Source organism: Phocoena phocoena, chromosome 15, assembly GCF_963924675.1.
Source record: "Phocoena phocoena chromosome 15, mPhoPho1.1, whole genome shotgun sequence".
Classification (NCBI taxonomy): domain Eukaryota; kingdom Metazoa; phylum Chordata; class Mammalia; order Artiodactyla; family Phocoenidae; genus Phocoena; species Phocoena phocoena.
The window spans coordinates 9,076,030-9,098,718 of record NC_089233.1 but is presented as its reverse complement, the minus strand read 5'-3'; the positions used below and the strand labels follow the sequence as shown (position 1 = coordinate 9,098,718).

The 22,689-nt window shown below is 49.0% G+C and overlaps 2 protein-coding genes across 3 annotated transcripts in view; both read left to right on the top strand.

The window, feature by feature from the left end:
- The first annotated feature begins 1,678 nt into the window (after positions 1 to 1,678).
- TRIM50 (tripartite motif containing 50) lies at positions 1,679 to 9,133 on the top strand. Of its 2 annotated transcripts, none has more exons than XM_065892605.1 (6): positions 1,679 to 2,077; positions 5,055 to 5,150; positions 6,055 to 6,285; positions 6,410 to 6,429; positions 7,503 to 7,627; positions 8,544 to 9,133. In XM_065892605.1, exons 1-6 carry the CDS (start codon positions 1,679 to 1,681, stop codon positions 9,131 to 9,133), a joined length of 1,461 nt encoding a protein of 486 aa, XP_065748677.1. The 2 variants fall into 2 exon arrangements, with proteins under 2 accessions (XP_065748677.1, XP_065748676.1); XM_065892604.1 differs by having other exon boundaries at positions 6,407 to 6,429.
- Positions 9,134 to 14,897: 5,764 nt separating this feature from the next.
- The window catches only part of NSUN5 (NOP2/Sun RNA methyltransferase 5), a 33,931-nt gene continuing 26,139 nt past the window's right edge, over positions 14,898 to 22,689 (top strand). The window contains exons 1-4 of the mRNA XM_065892272.1: positions 14,898 to 15,016; positions 15,121 to 15,243; positions 15,759 to 15,933; positions 16,086 to 16,194. Of these exons, the coding sequence (XP_065748344.1) occupies positions 14,924 to 15,016; positions 15,121 to 15,243; positions 15,759 to 15,933; positions 16,086 to 16,194 (500 nt within the window). The 5' untranslated portion in view covers positions 14,898 to 14,923. The remainder of the gene's footprint in view (positions 15,017 to 15,120; positions 15,244 to 15,758; positions 15,934 to 16,085; positions 16,195 to 22,689) is intronic.

Here is a 22,689-nt window from a genome sequence, read left to right as displayed (position 1 = left end):
GGGTACTGAAAATGTTCTGTATGTTGATCTTTTTTGAAAATGTTTACCAGTTTATGGTAAAGGATACAGATGAACGGCCATATGAAAAGGTATATAGGGTGAAATCTGGAAGGGTCCAAAGTGTAGGAACTTCTGTCCCCGTGGAACTGGGGTGCACCACCCTCCCAGCGCATGGATGTGTTCACCAACCCAGAAGCTCCTCTGTATCTTTGTTTTATAAATTTATTTAATTTTTGGCTGCATTGGGTCTCTGTTGCTGCGCGTGGGCTTTCTCTAGTTGCAGTGTGCGGGCTTCTCATTGCGGTGGCTTCTCTTGTTGCGGAGCACGGGTTCTAGGCACGCGAGATTCAGCAGTTGTGGCGCACGGGCTTAGTTGCTCTGTGGCATGTGGAATCTTCCCAGCCCAGGGCTCGAACCCATGTCCCCTGCATTGCCAGGAGGATTCTTAACCACTGCGCCGCCAGGGAAGTCCTGCTCCTCTGTACCTTGACCTTGTGAGTGAGTATACACATATAAGTTGTACCGCAGCTGTGTAGTTAAGATTTGTGCACTTTGTAGAAGTTATACATCAGTTTAAAAATCTAGGTAACTAAAAATACCTTCATTATTCTAGAGAGAGAGAGGGAGAGATTGAGATTCAGAAAGAATTGTGTCAAAGCACGAGTCCACTCCCGTGTGGGGTCTGTGAGGTATGAATAGGTACCCAGTCCCTCTGTCTCTGCCCCTCCCCCATGCCTGGCCAAGGCAAGCACCTGAGCATTGCCGCTATCAGAGCCGGCGGAACAGAGGCTGCCTCTCCGGTCCCGTGATATGGCCTAGTTCCACCTGATTCTGAGTGACCTTGAGGACACCGGGGTGTTTCTGGGAAAGGGGAGGAGGAAAGGAGCAGAGACTAGGTAGAACTGGTGTCCAGCTACAATCCCCAGATCTCTGCACCTGCTGTCCCATCCTGGGGAGAAGAGAAGGCAGAGCAGATCAAGTCGATGATGCTGGTGTGAGGCCCCGGTGGGGGGCTCGGCGGATTCCCGAGAAGCCAGGTAGTCCAGTGTGGGGTTCCCCTGGCCCACTGCCGACTTCTGGTGAGACGCCAGTCAGTTTTTACAGAGGAGCAGGGTGGGAGCTCAGGAGACCACTCTCCAGGGTCCCAGACTCTCTGGAACAGTGTTGTTCTAAGACAGAACTCCGCTTTAGAATGGCCTGGAGGTGTCAATTGTCAGTGCAGATTTCTGGGGTTCATTTGAGATGTGTGAAGGGGTGACTCAGGAATTCTATTGTAACTCTGCTTCCAACAGCTGCTCGCCAGTTTGAGAACCGATCTAGAAGGTGGGAAAGACCTTGGCTTGTTTTCGCTCTCCAGTTCTAGGTCAGGACACTACTGGGCTGGAGCTTGCATTATTAGTGTCACTCCATATGACCCTGCAGATGGCCTCTTTCATGTTTACCTCCAAATCCGAGTTAAAAATGTTGACTCCTGGACCTCCAACTGACCACACTTTTCATTTAAGCCCTTTGTTTTAAAGATGGGAAAACAGACCCAAAGTCATAGCGAGTCAGGACTGGAATCGAAGACTGGCGTCCTTAAGAGCCTCTCCTTTCAGGGCCCTTGGGGGCTGGGGGCCAAAGGAGTGGAGAGAGCAGGCTCCAGGGAGGCCGCCCTGGGCTCCAGCAGACTCCGTGGATGGCGTGGCAAGTGAGCGTGCCCGAGCTGGAGGACCGCCTGCAGTGCCCCATCTGTCTGGAGGTCTTCAAGGAGCCCCTGATGCTGCAGTGTGGCCACTCCTACTGCAAGGGCTGCCTGCTGTCCCTGTCCCGTCACCCGGACTCGGAGCTGCGCTGCCCCGTGTGCCGGCAGGAGGTGGACTGCAGCAGCTCCCCGCCTAACGTCTCCCTGGCGAGGGTGATCGAAGCCCTGCAGCTCCCCGGGGACCCTGAGCCCCAGGTCTGTGCGCACCACCGGAACCCTCTCAGCCTCTTCTGTGAGAAGGACCAGGAGCTCATCTGCGGCCTCTGCGGCCTGCTGGGCTCCCACCAGCACCACCGGGTCACGCCTGTCTCTACCGTCTACAGCCGCATGAAGGTGGGCAGCGAGGCTGCTGGGGGGTGGGAAGCCGGGCCGCCCCTGGGGACACAGAGCCGGGTCCTGAGGCCTTGGGGCCATCGCCCGGCACAGAGGGGTCCAGGGTCAGCCCTGTTCTGGAGCAGAACTTGCAGAGCATCTGCTCATCCACCAATCACCTTTTGAGCAGCGGCTCCAGTCTCCAGGTGCTGGGGACTAGGTGACCCACCGGATGGAGAGCCCCCTGCGTCACGTGCTAGCCCGCTCCCCTGCTTTAGTCTTCTCTGTAGCCCTCATTAGATTCTTGGGCGCTCAGGGGACTGCACTCTCAGGCAGGTGAAGACGGGGACTTTGTTTCATTCCCTGGGATATTTCCGTGCCTAGGACCGTGCCGGCCAGGTAGTAAATGCCCAAAACGTATCTGTGGAATCAATGGATTCCTGCCCTCATGGACCGTTGCCTCAGAACTAGCAGATCACTGTGTATGAATAATAATAATGACACCGTCTCAGGTTAGTCTATTGATCTAAGGTTTATGAAGAGCGGGGTTATTGTCGTACTTGCAAATGAGGAAACAGGCTCCCAGGAGGTAAGGGTCTTAGTCAAGCGCATACAGTTTTTCAGTGGCAGAGCTAGGACTCACACCACGGCCAGTTTTCATTCCCCTGGCACCAGATCAAGGAAGGACAGGAAGGGCTTTTGGAAGTAAATTGCAATAGGGTACCTGGCCCAGCGTTTGGGCGGGTGGGCGGCTGGGGGCAGTAAGGATGAGGAATGAGGAAATTCAGGGGAGGGGGCAGGATGAGGGAAAAGCATCGAGATCCATAGACAGAGGGGCCCCTGGAAGCTGTTGCAGGGCTTTCCTGGCTGAGTGCTCTGGGCAGCATTTCTTTGCTCCTTCAACCCTGGGAGAGAAGTAGGAAAGGTGCACAGGGCCAAGCCAGGTTGTCCACCAAGTTCCCCTACCCACAGGCATTTCCTGGGCATCTAGTATGTGCTAGGTGCTACACTGGCGCCCATGGTACAGCAGTGGGCGAGAAGTTCACCCTGCACCAGAGCTCACAGTCCGGGGGTCTGACAGAGTCCCGTGTGTCAGGGGCTGCTGTCAAGGTTAAGTGCAGGCAATGGTGAGACCATCTGGAACGTGGCTCCTGCGTGGTCTCAGGTGGTCAGGGAAGGCTCCTTGGAGGAAGTGGACTGGTAAGCTGAGACCTGAACCATAAGGAGGACTTGAAAGGAAAAGAAAGGGAGGAAAAGCATCCTAAGTATAAAAAGAGCTCGTGCAAAAGGCCAGGAGGCAAACAGCATGGCACATTTGAGGAATTCTACATTGTTCCAATAAGCACGAGGGAGAGTGAGGTGGGAGTGAGGTGAGGTAAGCGGGGGTCAGGTCATGAAAAGGCCTGTGTGACATGAGACGGGATTAGGGGTTTATTCAGAGAACCAGGATTGGAAGGTTTTAAGCAGAGTCATGATGTGGCTCGATCGCTCTGCCAGGGGATAGATTGGAGAGTGAGGCTGGGAATAAGAGATTAGGAGTAATCTACATACAGGCGGTCGTTGAAGCCACAGGTGTGGAGAAGACCAACCGGGAGAGTCTGCAGGAGTGATGGGGAAGATGATGCCCCCAGGAGCATCAGGACTTAAGATTTGGGTAGAGAGAGAACTCTGAAAAGGAGCCGGAAGGAATTCACTGAGGGAGTGGGAACGTTGGCTGAATGTAGCCTCCAGGAAACCAGAGGAACAGAGCATTTTGACAAGTAGGAAATCACTTGTGTGAAATGTCTGCTGATTGAAAAGAGCCTGTCTGGTTTAGCAGTAAGAATTGGTTATCTTGGCAAGAGTAGTTTTAGGGGAGTGTGAAAGGAGGAAGCCAAATTGCAGTGCAGTGAAACTGAGTCGAGTTTTATCAGCAGAGGGCTGCCTGGCGGAGGAGGAGACTCCTGGGAGCCCGTCATTTCTGGCTAGGAGCTGGGAGGGCTTGGGTCCTGCTTTTGGATGTGGGTTTTTGTGATCTCAAGACTCCTCCGTGCGCTGCAACTAAGTTACGTTCCATTATCAGATCTCTTTCATGCATTCCTGTTTTCTCCTATTGATTGGGATCTTAAGATACTTTGTTTATTTGCATAATTCTGTTTCCACTCACTGTGGCCCAGTTGATGAGAAAGAACTAGTCCCATCTCTCTTTGCCTTGGGAGGGTTACCACTGGGATGCCCTTCTCAGGCTCCCATGAGATCGGATGCCTTGTTATGGAGAGCAAGGACTCTGTGTTCATTTATCTCCATGCTGGCTCTATTTTTTTCTCAGCTCCCTCCCGGAAAGGCTCTTGCAGCGGACTTCTGCTCGGGCACTGTCTAAGCCAAAGATTCTGCGCACTCCGTGGGCACAAACCAGCAGGGCTGCATTAGGTCGTGTGGCCAGTTGGTGCTCTAGGTGGTTCTGGTTGGATCCCTAAGGTTAAGTCAGATATGGGCCAGGGCAACCTAGGAGAAGTTTACTTCAGCCTGGGAGGCCCTAAATCCAGCCTGGGCCCAGGCCTGCTGGAAATGGATTCAGGTCTTTATAGGGAGTGGGGGGTCACCAGGTGGCCCCTCCCTTGGCCATTGCATGCACCATTGGCTTCACTTGGGGCCAGCCTTTCTGTGATGACTCCTGATGAAATGCCCACTGATTCTGGACCTGCTGGTGACCAGCAAGTTTCCCAGGTGGGTTCCCTACGGGCAGCACTCCACGCAGGGAGTGTCGACTTCAGACTGGCAGTCGCCCCACTTGGATGTTGTGTGGTGACTTCTGGTGGCTGTAACAACGTGTAGCATCTCTGTCCACGGCATAGAGAGTGATGACGTGGAGATCTCTTCCGTCCGGGCAGTCCGTGCTGTCAGTGTGGAATATTCTTGAATAGCCTTTCCTATTTTGTGCTTGTGGCCGTCGGGCTGCCCCCGGGAGCTGGGGGTGGGGGTGAAGGGGTCGTTGGCTCATGGGGCCTGTTGCCTCCAGGAGGAGCTAGCAGCCCTCATCTCCGACCTGAAGCAGGAGCAGAAGAAGGTGGAGGAGCAAATCGCCAGACTGGTGAACAACAGGACCCGGATTGTTGTGAGCGCCCCGCCCCTCCGTGCCCCTCCCTGGGGCCGGCCACCCGCCTTCCCTTTCCTGACAGGAAGCCATGCCTTCCATATAAAGCCAGAATTCAAAGCATTCCAGGGTGGGGTGGGGGAAGTGCAAAGGCTCTTGGAGGAATTCAGCACAGTTGTCAGGACTGTCGCCAAGTTGGCTTGTGTCCTCCACGTCCTTGAGACTGAGATAACCTAGAACCCAAGTCCCGGAGGTAAACAGCTTAATACGTGGGCATAACTGCCCGTCCTCTGCCACCTGTGGCTGCTTGACATTGACAGCCTGGGCAATGCCCTCCTAGTACCTTAGAGCACAGGCACGGAAAGGCTTGAAGCCCTTGGTGGCTGTCTGCTTTTCCTAAATGAGGGGCACTTGGGTCTGGGAGTCTGTGGAGCCTGGGCCCTACAGGTAGTCATGAAACGAGCAGGAGACCGGCATCCGTTGAAAGTCAACTCAATTAATCTTCCTCATCCTGGAGAGGGAGCCCGCTTTACCCCGTCTGATGGAGGCAGAACTCAGGGTCACACGGGGAACCCTTGTTATCTCACTCCAAAGTCTGCTCTCCAGGGCCTTTCAGACTTTTTTTCAGTTGTGGAACCCCGTGATAAAGCAAAATCTTACGTTCACACTTGTTAGCAAAGATGGCCAAAAGGGGAGCCACTGTGTTGGAACTGGGAGCTGGGGGCTCAGCCTCTGCCCTGCCACTGTCGTCCTCCCCCCGGGGCCACATCCGGGATCCCCAGGCACAGTGTGTGAACACCTGGCAGGAGTCAGCCCTGGGACTTGGGTACCAGGACCAGCCCGGTCAGAAGGCCCGAGCTGCCAGGCTCTGGGGACGCCGAGGTCAGCCATGGCTCCTGCCTTGACCAGCCCCTCCCTGTCCCAGAATGAGTCTGATGTCTTCAGCTGGGTGATCCGCAGTGAGTTCCAGGAGCTGCACCATCTGGTGGACGAGGAGAAGGCCCGCTGCCTGGAGGGGGTGGAGGGTCACACCCGTGGCCTCGTGGCCTCCCTGGACATGCAGCTGGAGCAGGCCCGGGGTGCTCGGGAGCGGCTAGTCCAGGCTGTGGGTGTGTTGGAGCAGTTCGGCAACGAGAGTCACCATGAGTTCATCCGGGTGAGTGGACAAGGGAGTGTCCCCTGTGCCAAGGCCACTGGGGCTCCAAGTGCCTCCCCCTTCCTGTCGGCTTCCGCATAGCCTCGTCCATGCTCTAACCCTCCTCCCTCTTGTCTTCCAGAAGTACCATGCCATGGCCTCCAGGTAATAACCTCGGAGGGCACTCTCAGCGAGGGCCTGGTGGCTGCGGGCATGGGCGTCTCATCTCCACTGGATCCTCCCTTCAGTTTTACTGGTGCCGGGAGCAGCTGCCCACATCTGGTTCTGTACTGAGCCCAGGGAAAGTGACAGCCTTGCCTTTAGGGGTCTCCAATCCTTGTGGGAGGCGGCGGTGAAGTATGGTTACATCACTATGGGCACCTAGAACAGTAGAAGTTCACACAAGCTAAAGAATTAACACAGAGGGGGAGGTGACTGGGGGGAGATCGGCAAAGACAGCACACAGGTGGGATGGCTGAGAAGGGCAGAGGACAGGCATTTGCTAGGCACGCTGACTCACGTGAAAGGGTAAAGTGTGTGCAGGTTTGGAGTATTGTGAGAATTTCAATATCATGGGTGTAAAGGATGATGCAGAGCAGAACAGGAGATGAGGTGGGTGATGGTGGGTAAGGAAACATGCACCATGGCTTGTAGGAAGGGTTGGATCCATGTTCCAAACCCAACAAACGAATCACCTGTGCAGTTCCTGAGCCTTCCTCTGCCACGTTTACGAGAGTCTCCTTGTTTTCTCCAATTTCCCTTAGCCTTAAGGACAATTTGGTTAGGAGCATTGGCTTAAATGAATGGACAGAGGATCTGATTGGCTGAGTTTGGTTTCCACTCCAGCTGGAGCTGGGGGCCAGGGTCACCAGATACAGAGAAGTGGTCCTCAAACGGTGCATCGGAACCACCTGGAGGGCTCAATTAAAGCAGAGGTCACTGGGCCCCAGTAATGAGTTCTGATTCAGCAGGCTTGGGGTGGGACCCAAGACAATTTGCGTTTCTAACAAGCCCCCAGGTGCTGCTGCTGCTCCCAGACCTGCACTTTGAGAGCTACTGATGTAGAGTGTTTCCCCTTCCAGGAAGGAGGCAGGTCCTCAGAGGGGGGCGGGTACATGGTGGGCATCTTCAGTGCACGGTCTTCTGAGCTGTGGCTTGGCTGGTTGGACCTGCGTCTGGGTGAAGGGCTGGGGTGCACGGTAAGCAGCTCCACCATCACTGTGGACCTTTGCCCCCAGTGCAGAGCTCCAGCAGGCCCGGCCCCTGGAAGGCGCGTTCAGCCCCATCTCCTTCAAGCCAGGCCTGCACCAGGCTGACATCAAGCTGACTGCGTGGAAAAGGCTCTTCCGAAAGGTTCTGCCAGGTGAGACCCCACCCACCCATCCTCCTTCCAGTGTATGAGGTGCAGAGAACTGGAGTGGGGCCTGGCACAGCTAACGGTGAGGGCGCGGTGGTGGGCTTCCGCCAGCAGGGGGAGCTCAAGCCCCGTTCCATCTCTTACTAGTGACTGGGAGAGTGGTGTAATTTTTGAGCCTCAGTTTCCTCATCTGTGAAGAGCCCACCTTGCTGGGCTGCGTAGTTTCTAAGTAGACGCGTGTGTGTGTGTCTGTGTGTGTGTGTGGTTTAGTACTTAATAAATGGCAGCGGCTGCTCTGCCAAAAAATAACTCGGACCTTTAACTCCTTCCTTACTAGCACATAAGATCAATCAACAGACCGATTTCATCCAACAAAGGCACAAACAGGGCTGATATAAGAACAAGAGGGGGAAGGGGGAACAAAACCTGCAGGTGATCTCTGAACCATGAATGCTGTTTGCACGTTTTAGGTGAAAACTGCTTATCTGGCAGCGAGCAAAGAGGTCAGTGGGGATAGTTTGTCCTTGACTGGGCTGCTAGGGTATCCAAGAAACCACTGGCGTTGTTAGAGGCTCCAGAAAACCTGGGGAGTGAAGCTGAGGCGCCCACGTGACAGGCCGTCTCCCAGATCCTTCCACTGGCACCTCCGCCTTAGGCAGGCCGCCTGCACCGTTTCCCTTGCCAGAATGCCTGGGCTTGCAGCAGCCCATTCTCCACCCTTCAGGCATCATTCACTCATTCGGCAAATGTCCTCAGGGTTGCCTGCTCCAGACCCCAGCCCCTTCTAGGCGCTGCGGATACAGGGAAGAGGCCGACTCAGTTCTTCTCCCGAGGAGCTCAGGGCCTGCCATCGGCCTCCCTTGGGGCAGGGCCTGCCGCCTTCTGCGAGGCTTGAATACACATCTCCTCTGATCTCTCCCAGCTCCGGAGTCCCTCAAGCTGGATCCCGCCACGGCCCACCCACTCCTGGAGCTCTCCAAGGGCAACACGGTGGTGCAGTGTGGGCTCCTGGCCCAGCGGCGCGCCAGCCAGCCCGAGCGCTTCGACTACAGCACTTGCGTCTTGGCCAGCAGGGGCTTCTCCTGCGGCCGCCACTACTGGGAGGTGGTGGTGGGCAGCAAGAGCGACTGGCGCCTGGGGGTCATCAAGGGCACAGCCAGTCGCAAGGGCAAGCTGCCCAAGTCCCCAGGGCACGGCGTGTGGCTCATCGGCCTGAAGGAGGGCCGGGTGTACGAGGCCTTCGGCTGCCCGCGGGCGCCCCTGCCCGTGGCCGGCCACCCTCACCGCATCGGCGTCTACCTGCACTACGAACAGGGCGAGCTCACCTTCTTCGATGCCGACCGCCCCGACGACCTGCGGCCGCTCTACACGTTCCAGGCCGACTTCCAGGGCAAGCTCTACCCCATCCTGGACACGTGCTGGCACGAGAGGGGCAGCAACTCCCTGCCGCTGGTGCTGCCCCCGCCCAGCGGGCCCAGCCACCTCGCCCGCCCGCAGCCCACCGAGCTGTAGCGCTGCTCGGGGGCCTGCCTTCCCAGCTGGGCATGGGGGCTCGAGGGGTCCTACCGGCTCTGGTGAGCAGAGGTTATGCAGTCGTTCGGGGAGGTCTTCCTGCCTGGGTGTCCCTAGAAACGTTTAACGATAGGGAGAGGACCACGGTCCCATCCCCAGCAGTCAGGGGTGTGTTTATTAACCTCTTTCCAGGCTATTAACCTGCTTGTTAACCAGTGGAGCCAGGCCGTGGGGCCCGCGGGTCAAGCTGGGCTTCCCTTGGGCCCTCCTAACCGCAATCTCTGCTTACTCTTCCCCCTGAGGGTGGAAACGCTCCCACACGTGACTTCCCCCCATCACTGTGAACTTTAAATGACTTTAAGGATCATAAAATTGACGTTATTTCTTCCTTTTCAAATGATTTGCAGTTATCAGCCGCTGTACGCACCCACTGCTTTATGCTCAGGCCTTTAAAAGCAGCTCCAGCCTCTGGCGGGGCCACATCTTCTTCCGCCCCTGCCCATCGGTCTCTGGTTAGTCACAGCAAACACTCCGTCATTGCTCTGTCCCCAGAGACTTCTCTCAACTTCCGTCTCTGTTAGAGAAGATGGAAATGACACTCCTGCAGAGCAGAAGCAAGTAGGGGCCAGATGGGGGTGTGGCCCATCCCTGAAAGCTGCCGGGCACATGGGAGTGGGTCCAGAGCCCAGGTCTGTGCATGCTGAGCCTGCCCTGTGGTCACCCCAGACCAAGGCTGGGACAGCTGAATTCCTTCCCAAGAACATGAAAATTGGAAGAGAGAGAGAGAGTGGCTGGGGCTGAGTCATCTGAGGTCTGGTGCTTTAGAGAGAAGCTCCCCAGCCTTGTGCCCTGAGGTCTGTGGACCCGTCCAAGAGCCTTCCTTGGGGCACAGCCCTGCCCTGTCACCCTGGCATGAATCCACATCGGCCACACAGACAAAGTCTCAACCCACAGCCTTATCTGAACGATCCTCCAGGAACAGAAGAGGGAGGAAGATCGTGAGGCGCTACCTCAAGGCCATCTTTACCGACCTTTATCCTCACGGGAGACTCAGGACATCACCTCCCTGGCTGTGAGAAGCTCTGAAGCTTTCTGCCCCCCTTCCCTCCCAGTAGGGCTGCAGTCTATAAAAGAGCTTAGCCGCATCTAGAACTGGCTCCTCAGCAACGGGATATCCCACAAGTCAAGTTGCAGCCACGAGCCCTTTGATTTCCACACCATCCTTTTCGGCGGGGCAACGAGGCCCACGTGCAGCTTCCACCTTTGGCTAATCTTCCTCCTGCTGTCTATGTTGAGTAATAAACTGAATCAAAAGCTGGTTGTCGTCTCTTGATCAGCTGAATCTGTCGGGCCTTGGCCTTGGTTGCTGTATGCTTCACACCTTCCAGACTTGGTTTTTGGTTTTGCAGCTCTTCCTTCAATTCCATCAGTCTACCTCCACTCTCCACCCTTCTCCACCATGCTGTGTCCTGGGAGGCTGGCCCCGCTGGAATGCAAACCCCTCTGGCTTCCTGTTGGGTTCGGCTGAGGGGAGGGCCTGGCAGGAGATCCCAGGGCAATAGAGGGAGTTGGAGGTATTTCTTTTCCTAGTTTTCTGCCTGCTGGGCTATGCGTTGGCGCCTTCCCTCTACTGAAGACTCCTGGCAGGCAGCCCTCTCCCTCTGCTGCTCTTCCCTTGTTCCTGTCGCTGAACAGTGAGCACCGTGCCGTCTTCCGTAGGGGCCCCTTAACTCCCACTGTTCTTTTAGAAACAGTCCCTTCTTTAAACTCAGCTACTCATTTATGTGCACCTTTCTGCCTCCAGCCAGACCCTGACAGACGCAATGGCGTACTTCTGCACCCATTTAATAAATCCCCTCTGTTGTTTGGCTAACCAGAGTTAGTGTTTGTGCTTGCAACCGAAAGATCTTAACTGATACACATCCAATGTGCAGAAGGCAGAGGAAAGAGCAGTTAACTCTTCGTGTGGAGTTGGCATTTAAGCTGAAAGAAGTGGAAGACAGGCAGAGGAGAAGAGCCTTCCGGGATCTAGGTCCAAAAGGGATGCTGCAGCTGGAGCTGGGCCTGGAGATGATGGTGGGGGCTGATCCGGGGTGGGGGCATCTATGCTACTTTAGTGTATGTTAACTTTGTCCTGTGATAATGACAGTGTGGGAGTGGGCGAGTCTGCTCAGGGAGAAAATATCCGACTGACAGAAAGGAGGTCAGAGAATGGAACACCAGAACCTAGGGGAACAGCTTAGACGGGGTTGCCAAGGAACCTTAGAAACGGGCAGAGAGATGGGAGGGTATGCTAGCAGGAGAGGTCATAGAAGCCAAAGCTTACCAACAAAGAAGGTGTGTTCAACAGTGCCATGAAACCCCAGATTCAGCAGGAAAGGCCTAAGGAATATTTGGAGATTCTTGGTAGTTTGGGAGGGACCCATCTCAGTGCAGCTGGTGGAAAACAGACTGCAGGCAGTTAGATAATAGCATGCGATGAAGATGTAAAGGCAACGATTGCTGAGTCTCCATTTAAAAAGTTTGATAGTGGGACTTCCCTGGTGGCACAGTGGTTACGAATCCACCTGCCATTGCAGGGGACATGGGTTCGATCCCTCGTCCAGGAAGATCCCACATGCTGTGGAACAACTAAGCCCGTGCACCACAACTACTGAGCCTATGCTCTAGAGCCCGCGAGCCACAACTGCTGAGCCCACGTGCCACAACTACAGAAGCCCACGCGCCTAGAGCCTGTGCTCTGCAACAAGAGAAGCCACCACAATGAGAAGCACATGCATTGCAACAAAGGGTAGCCCCCGCTCGCCACAACTAGAGAAAGCCCGCACGGAGCAATGAAGACCCAACGCAGCCAAAAATAAATTAAAAAAAAAAGTTTGATAGTGAAGGGAAAAAGTAAACTGGGTCAAGAGCTTGGGAGAAGGTGGGATTAAGAGAAGGCATTTTTAGGACAGAGGCAGTGCTGTCCAGCAGAAGTATATGAGCCACATATGTAGGTTTATGTTTTCTAATGGTCACATTTTAAAAATTAAAAGACTCAGGGCTTCCCTGGTGGCGTAGTGGTTAAGAATCCGCCTGCCAATGCAGGGGACGTGGGTTTGAGCCCTGGTCCAGGAAGATTCCACATGTTGCGGAGCAACTAAGCCCGTGTGCCACAACTACTGAGCCTGCCTGTGCTCTAGAGCCCGTGAGCCATAACTACTGAGCCTGTGTGCCACAACTACTGAAGCCTGCGCACCTAGAGCCCATGCTTTACAACAAGAGAAGCCACTGCAATGAGAAGCCCACGCACTGCAACAAAGAGCAGCCCCTGCTCGCCACAACTAGAAGAAAGCCCGCACACAGCAATGAAGACCCAACACAGGCAAAAATAATCAAATAATATAAGTAAAACATTAAAAAAAATTGACAGACCCAGGTCAGCTAGCACTCAGATCTTGATTTCTTAATACCATTCTACAATAAAAGGAATGAGGGCTCCTTGGAGAACTGGCTGATTCTGGGACTAGAACAGGAAATACACCAAATGAGCCTCAGTATCTTATAGTGCCAGAAGGCAAGGAAATGCTCCAACCCGGACAAACGTGAAAAAAAAAAAAGTACAGTAGTAGTAGAGCCCTGTGAAAAGGATATAGGAGCCAACTGAAAGCACTTCCAGTGGTCAAAACAAGAATAATCTAAGCAACAAAATATTTTGGATTACAGTCCAAAGTATAAAATAAATATCCCTGAATCCATACTGATACAAATAAATGACTGTTTAATCAAATGGGGGAGAAGAGATAAATCTGTGCAGAATTCCCAGTAATTTACATAGCTACTCCACCCTCAAGGAGGGGGAGCATAATAGCCTCCTTAAATGTGGGCTACACATAGTGACGTCCTGCCAGAGAGGCCAGAGGGTTACAGAGTAGCTTTACAGTGGAGAAACTGGACAAACACTCCCTCAGCCAGGTGATCACGGTTAACATCAACAGTGATGTCACTTTGGTACTATGTGCCCTTGCTCTGACGTAATGAAAATGTCCCTTTACCTGTGGTCTTTCTCCCCAAAACTCATAACCCTAGTCTAATCATGAGAAAAACAACAGACGAGTTCCAAGTGAGGAATGTTCTACAAAATACTGACCAGGACTCCTTAAGGTAATCAAGGTAACCACAAACAAGGAAAGTCTGAGAAACTGTCACAGACAGGAGGAGCCTTGAGAGACATGACTAAATGTAATGTGGTGTCCTGGATGAGATTCAGGGACAGAAACGACATCAGGTAAAAACTAAGGAAATCTGAATAAACTGTGGACTTGTATCAATAGTGATGTACCTGTTACCCACTCACCTGAAGGAGGGGGGATTGTTTTAGGATGGGTCAACTCTAGTACAGCTGGTTGTCCAGAACCACATCAATCTGTGCTCTGTCCATCCATTCACTCCTTCACTCATTCAACAGGTATTTATTAAGTCCATACTGTGAGAAAGACACTGGTCTTGGAGCTAAAGGTAGATGAGTGTCAAGACAGACAAGGATTTGCCCTCATGGAGCCAGATGGAGAGACAGAGAATAAATCATAACCACATGTGGAATAGGTACTATGAAGAAAACAGATGATGTAATTTGATGTGGGAGGAGGAGAGTTCCACTAAAAGATCACTAACAACCAACCTAGAGCTACAGGAATGCGTTAAACCTTTAAGTGACTCAGTGATTTTATTGTAGACTAGAGTCAACCTTCTTGCAAAATGCTTGCTTATGTGCTATTAGTAATGCAGAGAATATACAGGCTGGAATATTCTAGTTCATGGAGTCCTGTCTACTTGAATGCTTGAGATACAAGTGTACTGGTTTTTTGTTTTTTTTCTTCTCAATCAACCCATTATGTAACCAGTAACCACATGGGTGCTGTAGACCCAAATACCACACAATCCCTGTCCTCCCATGGGTGAGGCTGGGGAAACGTTCCTATAGATGAATCCTCATAAGGATTGCATAAAAGGCTAGCCATTGGGAAACAAAGAGCCATTTCTCACATCACGTGCCAAACCTAATTCTAAATGGATTTAAGTGTGAAATGATGAAGCCATAAGTGATTTCTATATTGTAGCGGCGTGAAGCAGTTTTCAAGCATGACATCAAAGGCAGAAACCATAAAGGTAAGTATCTTAAAAATGAGAACTCTGTGTTGCCCAAAACAACTATAAACCACATTAAAAAGCAACAACAGGGACTTCCCTGGCAGTCCAGTGGTTAGACTCTGTGCTTCCACTGCAGGGTGCGCGGGTTCCACCCCTGTTTGGGGGAACTAGGATCCCGCAGGCTGCGCGGCACAGCCAGAAAACAAAAAAAAGCAACAATAAATTGGAAGAAATGGCAAAACCTAAGATAAGAGGTATATATTGTTAATCCATAAAGAGCACCAAGGGAACGATGGTAGAAGAGTGAACAAAAGACATTTACATGTCACAACAGAAATACAAATGACCAATAATACATGAAAATATTCAATCACAGAAATTAAAACATCAATAAAATCTCATTGTTTGCCTGTGAAATCGGCAAAAATTGAAAGAAAAAAGAGAAGAGCTACGAAGAAGTGGTGAACCGGGCTCCCAGCGTCGGCCTCCACTCCCTGCCAGGCACCTGGCACACGCCCTGTGGGGACCTGGATGGGCACTGTGGCTCCCGGATCTGGAACCTCCGTGCCCTTTGACCCCGGAAGTCCGGGCGGGATGGGCGGTGCGGAGCCAGGCGCGCTTCGCGACAGAGCCGTAAAGGCGCAAGCGTGGGCGTGGAGAATGGCGCTGTACGCGGCGGCGGCGGCCGTGTTGGCCGGCGTGGAGAGTCGCCAGGGCTCCCTCAAGGGGCTGGTGTACGGCAGCAACTTCCAGGTAGCGGGGTACGGGGTTCGGAGTTCGGGCCCAGGACGGGTGCCCGGCGGGGGCTTCCCCCGGCCCGGCCCTCGCCTCACCTGGGTTCTCTCGGCCGCGCGCAGAACGTGAAGCAGCTGTACGCGCTGGTGTGCGAGACGCAGCGCTACTCCACCGTGCTGGACGCAGTGATCGCCAGCGCCGGCCTTCTCCGCGCCGAGAAGAAGCTGCGTCCGCACTTGGCCAAGGTGACGGGTGGGGTGGGGTGGGGTGGGGTGGGGCGGGGCGGGCGGGGTGAGCCCCTCCTAACCTGGTCCCAGCACCGCCACCGTGCACGGTGTGACTCTGTCAAGTCGCTCCTCTGAAATGAGAAGGCGCAGCCCCTCGCTGGGTTATGAATTGAGGTGGGATGAACATGCTTTACCTTCGAGTCTTGTGTGAAAGATAAAGAACGGAAGTGCAAAGTAGCGACGGCAGGGACTCTCTAGGTAAAACAAAACTGTGACGTTGACCAGGGAGGAGGGTTGGCATCCAGAGCTTTCCTGGTGAGAAGCCGTGGGGAAAGGGTTCAGGACTGGGAAGCAAGGCACCAGGTTCAAATCATGTATCTGCCATTAATTTCTTGTGTGACCTTGAATGAGGTGTTTCACTTTTACCTGTTACCGTCTTTACAGGTGGTCTGTTTAGCTCTTCCAATTCCAACACTGTGGCGTTCCAAGATATTCATGCTCAAGGTTTTCTGTTTTCCTTTCCCCATCCCCAGGTGCTAGTATATGAGTTATTGCTGGGAAGAGGCTTTAAAGGGCGCGGGGGCCGATGGAAGCCTCTGCTGGACCGGCACCAGGCAAGGCTGAAGGCCGAGTTGGCCCGGCTCAAGGTTCGCCGAGGTGTGAGCCAGAATGAGGACCTGTTGGAAGGGGGATCCAAACCTGGCCCAGGTGAGCTGGAAGGAGTTGTGGAGGTGGGGGTAGCCATCGGGCCCTCAGGAGAGGGCCGTCCATGTTCCTGCCCACTCACTGCTGATGGTTTCCTAGCCTCCCAGGAGAGGGCCGTCCATGTTCCTGCCCACTCACTGCTGATGGTTTCCTAGCCTCCCAGGTGCCTCGATTTGTGCGAGTGAACACTCTGAAGACCTGCTCTGAGGATGCAGTTGATTATTTTAAGAGACAAGGATTCTCCTACCAGGGTCGGGCTTCCAGGTGAGCTTAGAACCGTGAATGGCTGCCCTCATCTAGGAAGGAGCCTGGGGAAAGGGATCAGTGGGGAGAGAGTCAGGGTGGTTGTGACTGCGCTCAGGTTTTCTTCCTACTTTTCCAGCAGTTTCTCCATTTCCTTTCAAGGCCTGTCTTCCTTCATCCTTTAAACAGTGGTTCTCTTGGGAGCCCTGTTTTACTGATACATTTTTCTAAATGTATCCCTCAATTTCTTCTCTGGCTCTGACTCCTACTTCTCACCTGATCATTCAGTCTCCCAGTCTAGGCTTCTCTCCTGTTGTCCTACTCTCAGGTTCATGTTACTGCTTCACAGACACCACAGTCGCAGCGCTTGTCAAACCAAATTCATCTTTCTTTTGAACTCTGCACTGTCTTTTTTTTAACGTTAAATTATTCATTCAAGATTTAAGATTTAAGTGAAATGCTGCCAAAACAGTGTACTTAAATGCATTATTGGATTATTTTGCAGCATCCTTTTTTAAAATTGACATATAACACGTTATTAGTTTCAGGTGCACAATGTGATGATTTGATATTTGCACATATTGCAGAATGGTCACTAGAATACGTACCTAGTTGTAAAGTTTTTTCCTTAGGATGAGCACTTTTAACATTTATTCTCTTAGCAGCTTTTAAATATGCAAAGTGACATTATTAACTGTAGTCACCATGCTGTACGTTACATTCCCAGGACTTATTTTATAACTGGAAATTTGTACCCTGTGACAACCTTCACCCATTTCGCTCACCTGTACCCCACCCCCTGTCTCTCGTGACCACAAGTCTGTTCTCTGTATTTATGAGCTTGGGTTTTGGTTTTTGTATTAGATTCCACATAAAAGTGAGATCATACAATGTATGTCTCTCTGTGACTTATTTCATTTAGCATAACGCTGTCAGGGTCCATCCATGTTGTCGCAGAGGGCAAGATTTTATTCTTTTTAATGGCCGAGTAATATTCTGTTGTGTATATATATCAATTTCTTTATCCACTTCTTCTATTGATGGACACTTATGTTGTTTCCATGACTTAGCTGTTGTAAATAATGCTGCAGTGAATGTGGGGATGCATGTATCTCTTTGAGTGTTTTTGTGTTCTTTGGATAAACACCCAGAAGTAGAATTGATGGATTGTATGGTAGTTCTATTTTTAATTTTTAGGGCGCCTCTATACTGTTTTCCATAGTGGCTGCATGAATTTATGTTCTCATCAACAGTGCACAAGTGTTTGCTTTTCTCTACATCTTTGCCAACACTTGTTATTTCTTATCTTTTTGATAATAGCCATTCTAACAGGTGTGAAGTGATATTTTGGGGGTTTTTTTTTTGTTGTTGTTGTTTTTATACAGCAGGTTCTTGTTAGTTATCCATTTTATACATATTAGTGTATATATGTCAATATCAACCTCCCAATTCATCATACCAGCACCCCCCTCCCCTGCGCCACTTTCCCCCCTTGATGTCCGTAGGTTTGTTCTCTACATCTGTGTCTCAATTTCTGCCCTGCAAACCGGTTCATCTGTACCATTTTTCTAGGTTCCACATATATGTGTTAATATACGATATTTGTTTTTCTCTTTCTGACTTACTTCACTCTGTATGACAGTCTCTAGATCCATCCACGTCTCTACAAATGACCCAATTTCGTTCCTTTTTATGGCTGAGTAATATTCCGTTGTATATATGTACCACACCTTCTTTATCCACTCGTCTGTCGATGGGCATTTAGGTTGCTTCCGTGACCTGGCTATTGTAAATAGTGCTGCAATGAACGTTGGGGTGCATGTGAATTTTTTTTTTGCATGTGTCTTTTTGAATTATGGTTTTCTCTGGGTATACGCCCAGTAGTGGGATTGTTGGGTCATATGATAGTTCTATTTTTAGTTTTTTAAGGAACCTCCATACTGTGCTCCATAGTGGCTGTATCAATTTACATTCCCACCAACGGTACAAGAGGGTTCCGTTTTCTCCACACCCTCTCCAGCATTTGTTGTTTGTAGATTTTCTGATGATGCCCATTCTGACTGGTGTGAGGTGATACCTCATTGTAGTTTTTTTTTTTTTTTTTTTCTCATTGTAGTTTTGATTTGCATTTCTCTTATAATTAGTGATGTTGAGCAGCTTTTCATGTGCTTCTTGGCCATCTGTATGTCTTTGGAGAAATGTCTATTTAGGTCTTCTGCCCTTTTCTGGATTGGGTTGTTTGTTTCTTTAATATTGAGCTGCATGAGCTGTTTATATATTTTGGAGATTAATCCTTTGTCCATTGGTTTGTTTGCAAATATTTTCTCCCATTCTGAGGGTTGTCTTTTGGTCTTTCTTATGGTTTACTTTGCTGTGCAAAAGCTTTAAAGTTTCATTAGGTCCCATTTGTTTATTTTTGTTTTTATTTCCATTACTCTAGGAGGTGGATCAAAAAAGATCTTGCTGTGATTTATGTCAAAGTGTGTTCTTCCTGTGTTCTCCTCTAAGAGTTTTATAGTGTCTGGTCTTACATTTAGGTCTTGAATCCATTTTTGTGTATGGTGTTAGGGAGTGTTCTAATTTCATTCTTTTACATGTAGCTGTCCAGTTTTCCCAGCACCCCTTATTGAAGAGACTGTCTTTTCTCCATTGTATATCCTTGCCTCCTTTGTCATAGATTAGTTGACCATAGGTGCCTGAGTTTATCTCTGGGCTTTCTATCTTGTTCCATTGATCTGTGTTTGTGTTTTTGTGCCAGTACCATATTGTCTTGATTACTGTAGCTTTGTAGTATAGTCTGAAGTCAGGGAGTCTGATTCCTCCAGCTCCGTTTTTTCCCCTCAAGACTGCTTTGGCTGTTCGGGCTCTTTTGTGTCTCCATACAAATTTTAAGACTTTTTGTTCTAGTTCCCTAAAAAATGCCATTGATAATTTGATAGGGATTGCATTGAATCTGTAGATTGCTTTGGGTAGTATAGTCATTTTCACAACATTGATTCTTCCAATCCAAGAACATGGTATATCTCTCCATCTGTTGGTATCATCTTTAATCTCTTTCATCAGTGTCTTATAGTTTTCTGCATACAGGTCTTTTGTCTCCCTAGGTAGGTTTATTCCTAGGTATTTTATTCTCTTTGTTGCAATGGTAAATGGGAGTGTTTCCTTAATTTCTCTTTCGATCTTTCATTGTTAGTGTATAGGAATGCAAGAGATTTCTGTGCATTAATTTTGTATCCTGCAACTTTCCCAAATTCACTGATTAGCTCTAGTAGTTTTCTGGTTGCATTTTTAGGATTCTCTATGTATAGTATCATGTCATCTGCAAACAGTGACAGTTTTTCTTTTCCAATTTGTATTCCTTTTATTTCTTTTTGTTCTCTGATTGCTGTGGCTAGGACTTCCAAAACTATGTTGAATAATAATGGTGAGAGTGGACATCCTTGTCTTGTTCCTGACCTTAGAGGAAATGCTTTCAGTTTTTCACCATTAAGAATGATGTTTGCTGTGGGTTTGTCGTATATGGCCTTTATTATGTTGAGGTAGGTTCCCTCTAGGCCCACTTTCTGGAGAGGTTTTTATCATAAATGGGTGTTGAATTTTGTCAAAAGCTTTTTCTGCATCTATTGAGATGATCATATGGTTTTTATTCTTCAGTTTGTTAATATGGTGTATCACATTGATTGGTTTACATATATTGAAGAATCCTTGCATCCCTGGGATAAATCCCACCTGATCATGGTGTATGATCCTTTTAATGTGTTGTTGGATTCTGTTTGCTAGTATTTTGTTGAGGATTTTTGCATCTATATTCATCAGTGATATTGGTCTGTAATTTTCTTTTTTTGTAGTATCTTTGTCTGGTTTTGGGGTGATGGTGGCCTCATAGAATGAGTTTGGGAGTGTTCCTTCCTCTGCAATTTTTTGGAAGAGTTTGAGCAGGATGGGTGTTAGCTCTTCTCTGAATGTTTGATAGAATTCACCTGTGAAGTCATCTGGTCCTGGACTTTTGTTTGTTGGAAGATTTTTAATCACAGTTTCAGTTTCATTACTTGTGATTGGTCTGTTCATATTTTCTATTTCTTCCTGGTTCACTCTTGGAAGGTTATATCTTTCTAAGAATTTGTCCGTTTCTTCCAAGTTGTCCATTTTATTGTCATAGAGTTGCTTGTGGTAGTCTCAGGATGCTTTGTATTTCTGTGGTGTCTGTTGTAACTTCTCCTTTTTCATTTCTAATTTTATTGATTTGAGTCCTCTCCCTCTTTTTCTTGATGAGTCTGGCTAATGGTTTATCAATTCTGTTTATCTTCTCAAAGAACCAGCTTTTAGTTTTATTGATCTTTGTTATTGTTTTCTTTGTTTCTCTTTCTTTTATTTCTGCTCTGATCTTTATGATTTCTTTCCTTCTGCTAACTTTGGGTTTTGTTTTTCTTTCTCTCGGTCCTGTAGGTGTAAGGTTAGATTGTTTATTTGAGATTTTTCTTGTTTCTTGAGGTAGGCTTGTATAGCTATAAACTTCCCTCTTAGAACTGGTTTTGCTGCATCCCATAGGTTTTGGATCATCGTGTTTTCATTGTCATTTGTCTCTAGGTATTTTTTGATTTCCTCTTTGATTTCTTCAGTGATCTCTTGGTTATTTAGTAACGTATTGTTTAGCCTCCATGTGTTTGTGTCTTTTACGTTTTTTTCCCTGTAATTCATTTCTAATCTCATAGCATTGTGGTCAGAAAAGATGCTTGATATGATTCCAATTTTCTTAAATTTACTGAGGCTTGATTTGTGACCCAAGATGTGATCTATCCTGGAGAATGTTCTCTGCGCACTTGAGAAGAAATTGTAATCTGCTGTTTTTGGATGGAATGTCCTATAAATATCAATTAAATCTATCTGGTCTGTTGTGTCATTTAAAGCTTTTGTTTCCTTATTTATTTTCATTTTGGAAGATCTGTCCATTGGTGTAAGTGAGGTGTTAAAGTCCCCCACTATTATTGTGTTACAGTCGATTTCCTCTTTTATAGCTGTTAGCAGTTGCCTTATGTATTGAGGTGCTCCTGTGTTGGGTGCGTATATATGTATAATTGTTATATCTTCTTCTTGGATTGATCCCTTGATCATTATGTAGTGTTCTTCCTTGTCTCTTGTAACATTCTTTATTTTAAAGTCTATTTTATGTGATATGAGTATTGCTACTCCAGCTTTCTTTTGATTTCCATTTGCATGGAATATCTTTTTCCATCCCCTCACTTTCAGCCTGTATGTGTCCCTAGGTCTGAAGTGGGTCTCTTGTAGACAGCATATATATGGGTCTTGTTTTTGTATCCATTCATGAAGCCTGTGTCTTTTGGTTGGAGCATTTAATCCGTTCACGTTTAAGGTAATTATTGATATGTATGTTCCTATGACCATTTTCTTAATTGTTTTGGGTTTGTGTTTGTAGGTCCTTTTCTTCTCTTGTGTTTCCCACTTAGAGAAGTTCCTTTAGCATTTGTTGTAGAGCTGGTTTGGTGGTGCTGAATTCTCTTAGCTTTTGCTTGTCTGTAAAGCTTTTGATTTCTCCATTGAATCTGAATGAGATCCTTGCAAGGTAGAATAATCTTGGTTATAGGTTCTTCCCTTTCATCACTTTAAGTATATCATGCCACTCCCTTCTGGCTTGTAGAGTTTCTGCTGAGAAATCAGCTGTTAACCTTATGGGAGTTCCCTTGTGTGTTATTTGTCATTTTTCCCTTGCTGCTTTCAGTAATTTTTCTTTTTCTTTAAATTTTGTCAATTTGATTACTGTGTGTCTCAGCGTGTTTCTCCTTGGGTTTATCCTGTATGGGACTCGCTGCGCTTCCTGAACTTGGGTGGCTATTTCCTTTCCCATGTTAGGGAAGTTTTCAACTATAATCTCTTCAAATATTTTCTCTTGGCATTTCTCCCTCTCTTCTCCTAATGGGACCCCTATAATGCGAATGTTGTTGCATTTAATGTTGTCCCAGAGGTCTCTTAGGCTGTCTTCATTTCTTTTCATTCTTTTTTCTTTATTCTGTTCCGCAGCAGTGAATTCCACCATTCTGTCTTCCAGGTCACTTATCCGTTCTTCTGCCTCAGTTATTCTGCTATTGATTCCTTCTAGTGTAGTTTTCATTTCAGTTATTGTATTGTTCATCTCTGTTTGTTTGTTCTTTAATTCTTCTAGGTCTTTGTTAAACATTTCTTGCATCTTCTCGATGTTTGCCTCCATTCTTTTTCCGAGGTCCTGGATCATCTTTACTATCATTATTATGAATTCTTTTTCTGGGAGGTTGCCTATCTCCACTTCATTTAGTTGTTTTTCTGGGGTTTTATCTTATTCCTTCATCTGGTACATGGCCCTCTGCTTTTTCATCTTGTCTTTCTGTGAACGTGGTTTTTGTTCCACAGGCTGCAGGATTGTATTTCTTCTTCTCCTGTCTGCCCTCTGGTGGTTGAGGCTATCTGAGAGGCTTGTGCAAGTTTCCTGATGGGAGGGACTGGTGGTGGGTAGAGCTGGGTTTT

Bases quoted from the DNA above. Each gene is read 5' to 3' on its own strand.
- TRIM50 (XM_065892604.1), top strand. From the start codon at position 1,679: ATGGCGTGGCAAGTGAGCGTGCCCGAGCTGGAGGACCGCCTGCAGTGC. The intron at 2,078-5,054 runs GTGGGCAGCGAG...TGTTGCCTCCAG, and splicing joins CCGTCTACAGCCGCATGAAG to GAGGAGCTAGCAGCCCTCAT. The intron at 7,628-8,543 runs GTGAGACCCCAC...GATCTCTCCCAG, and splicing joins CTTCCGAAAGGTTCTGCCAG to CTCCGGAGTCCCTCAAGCTG.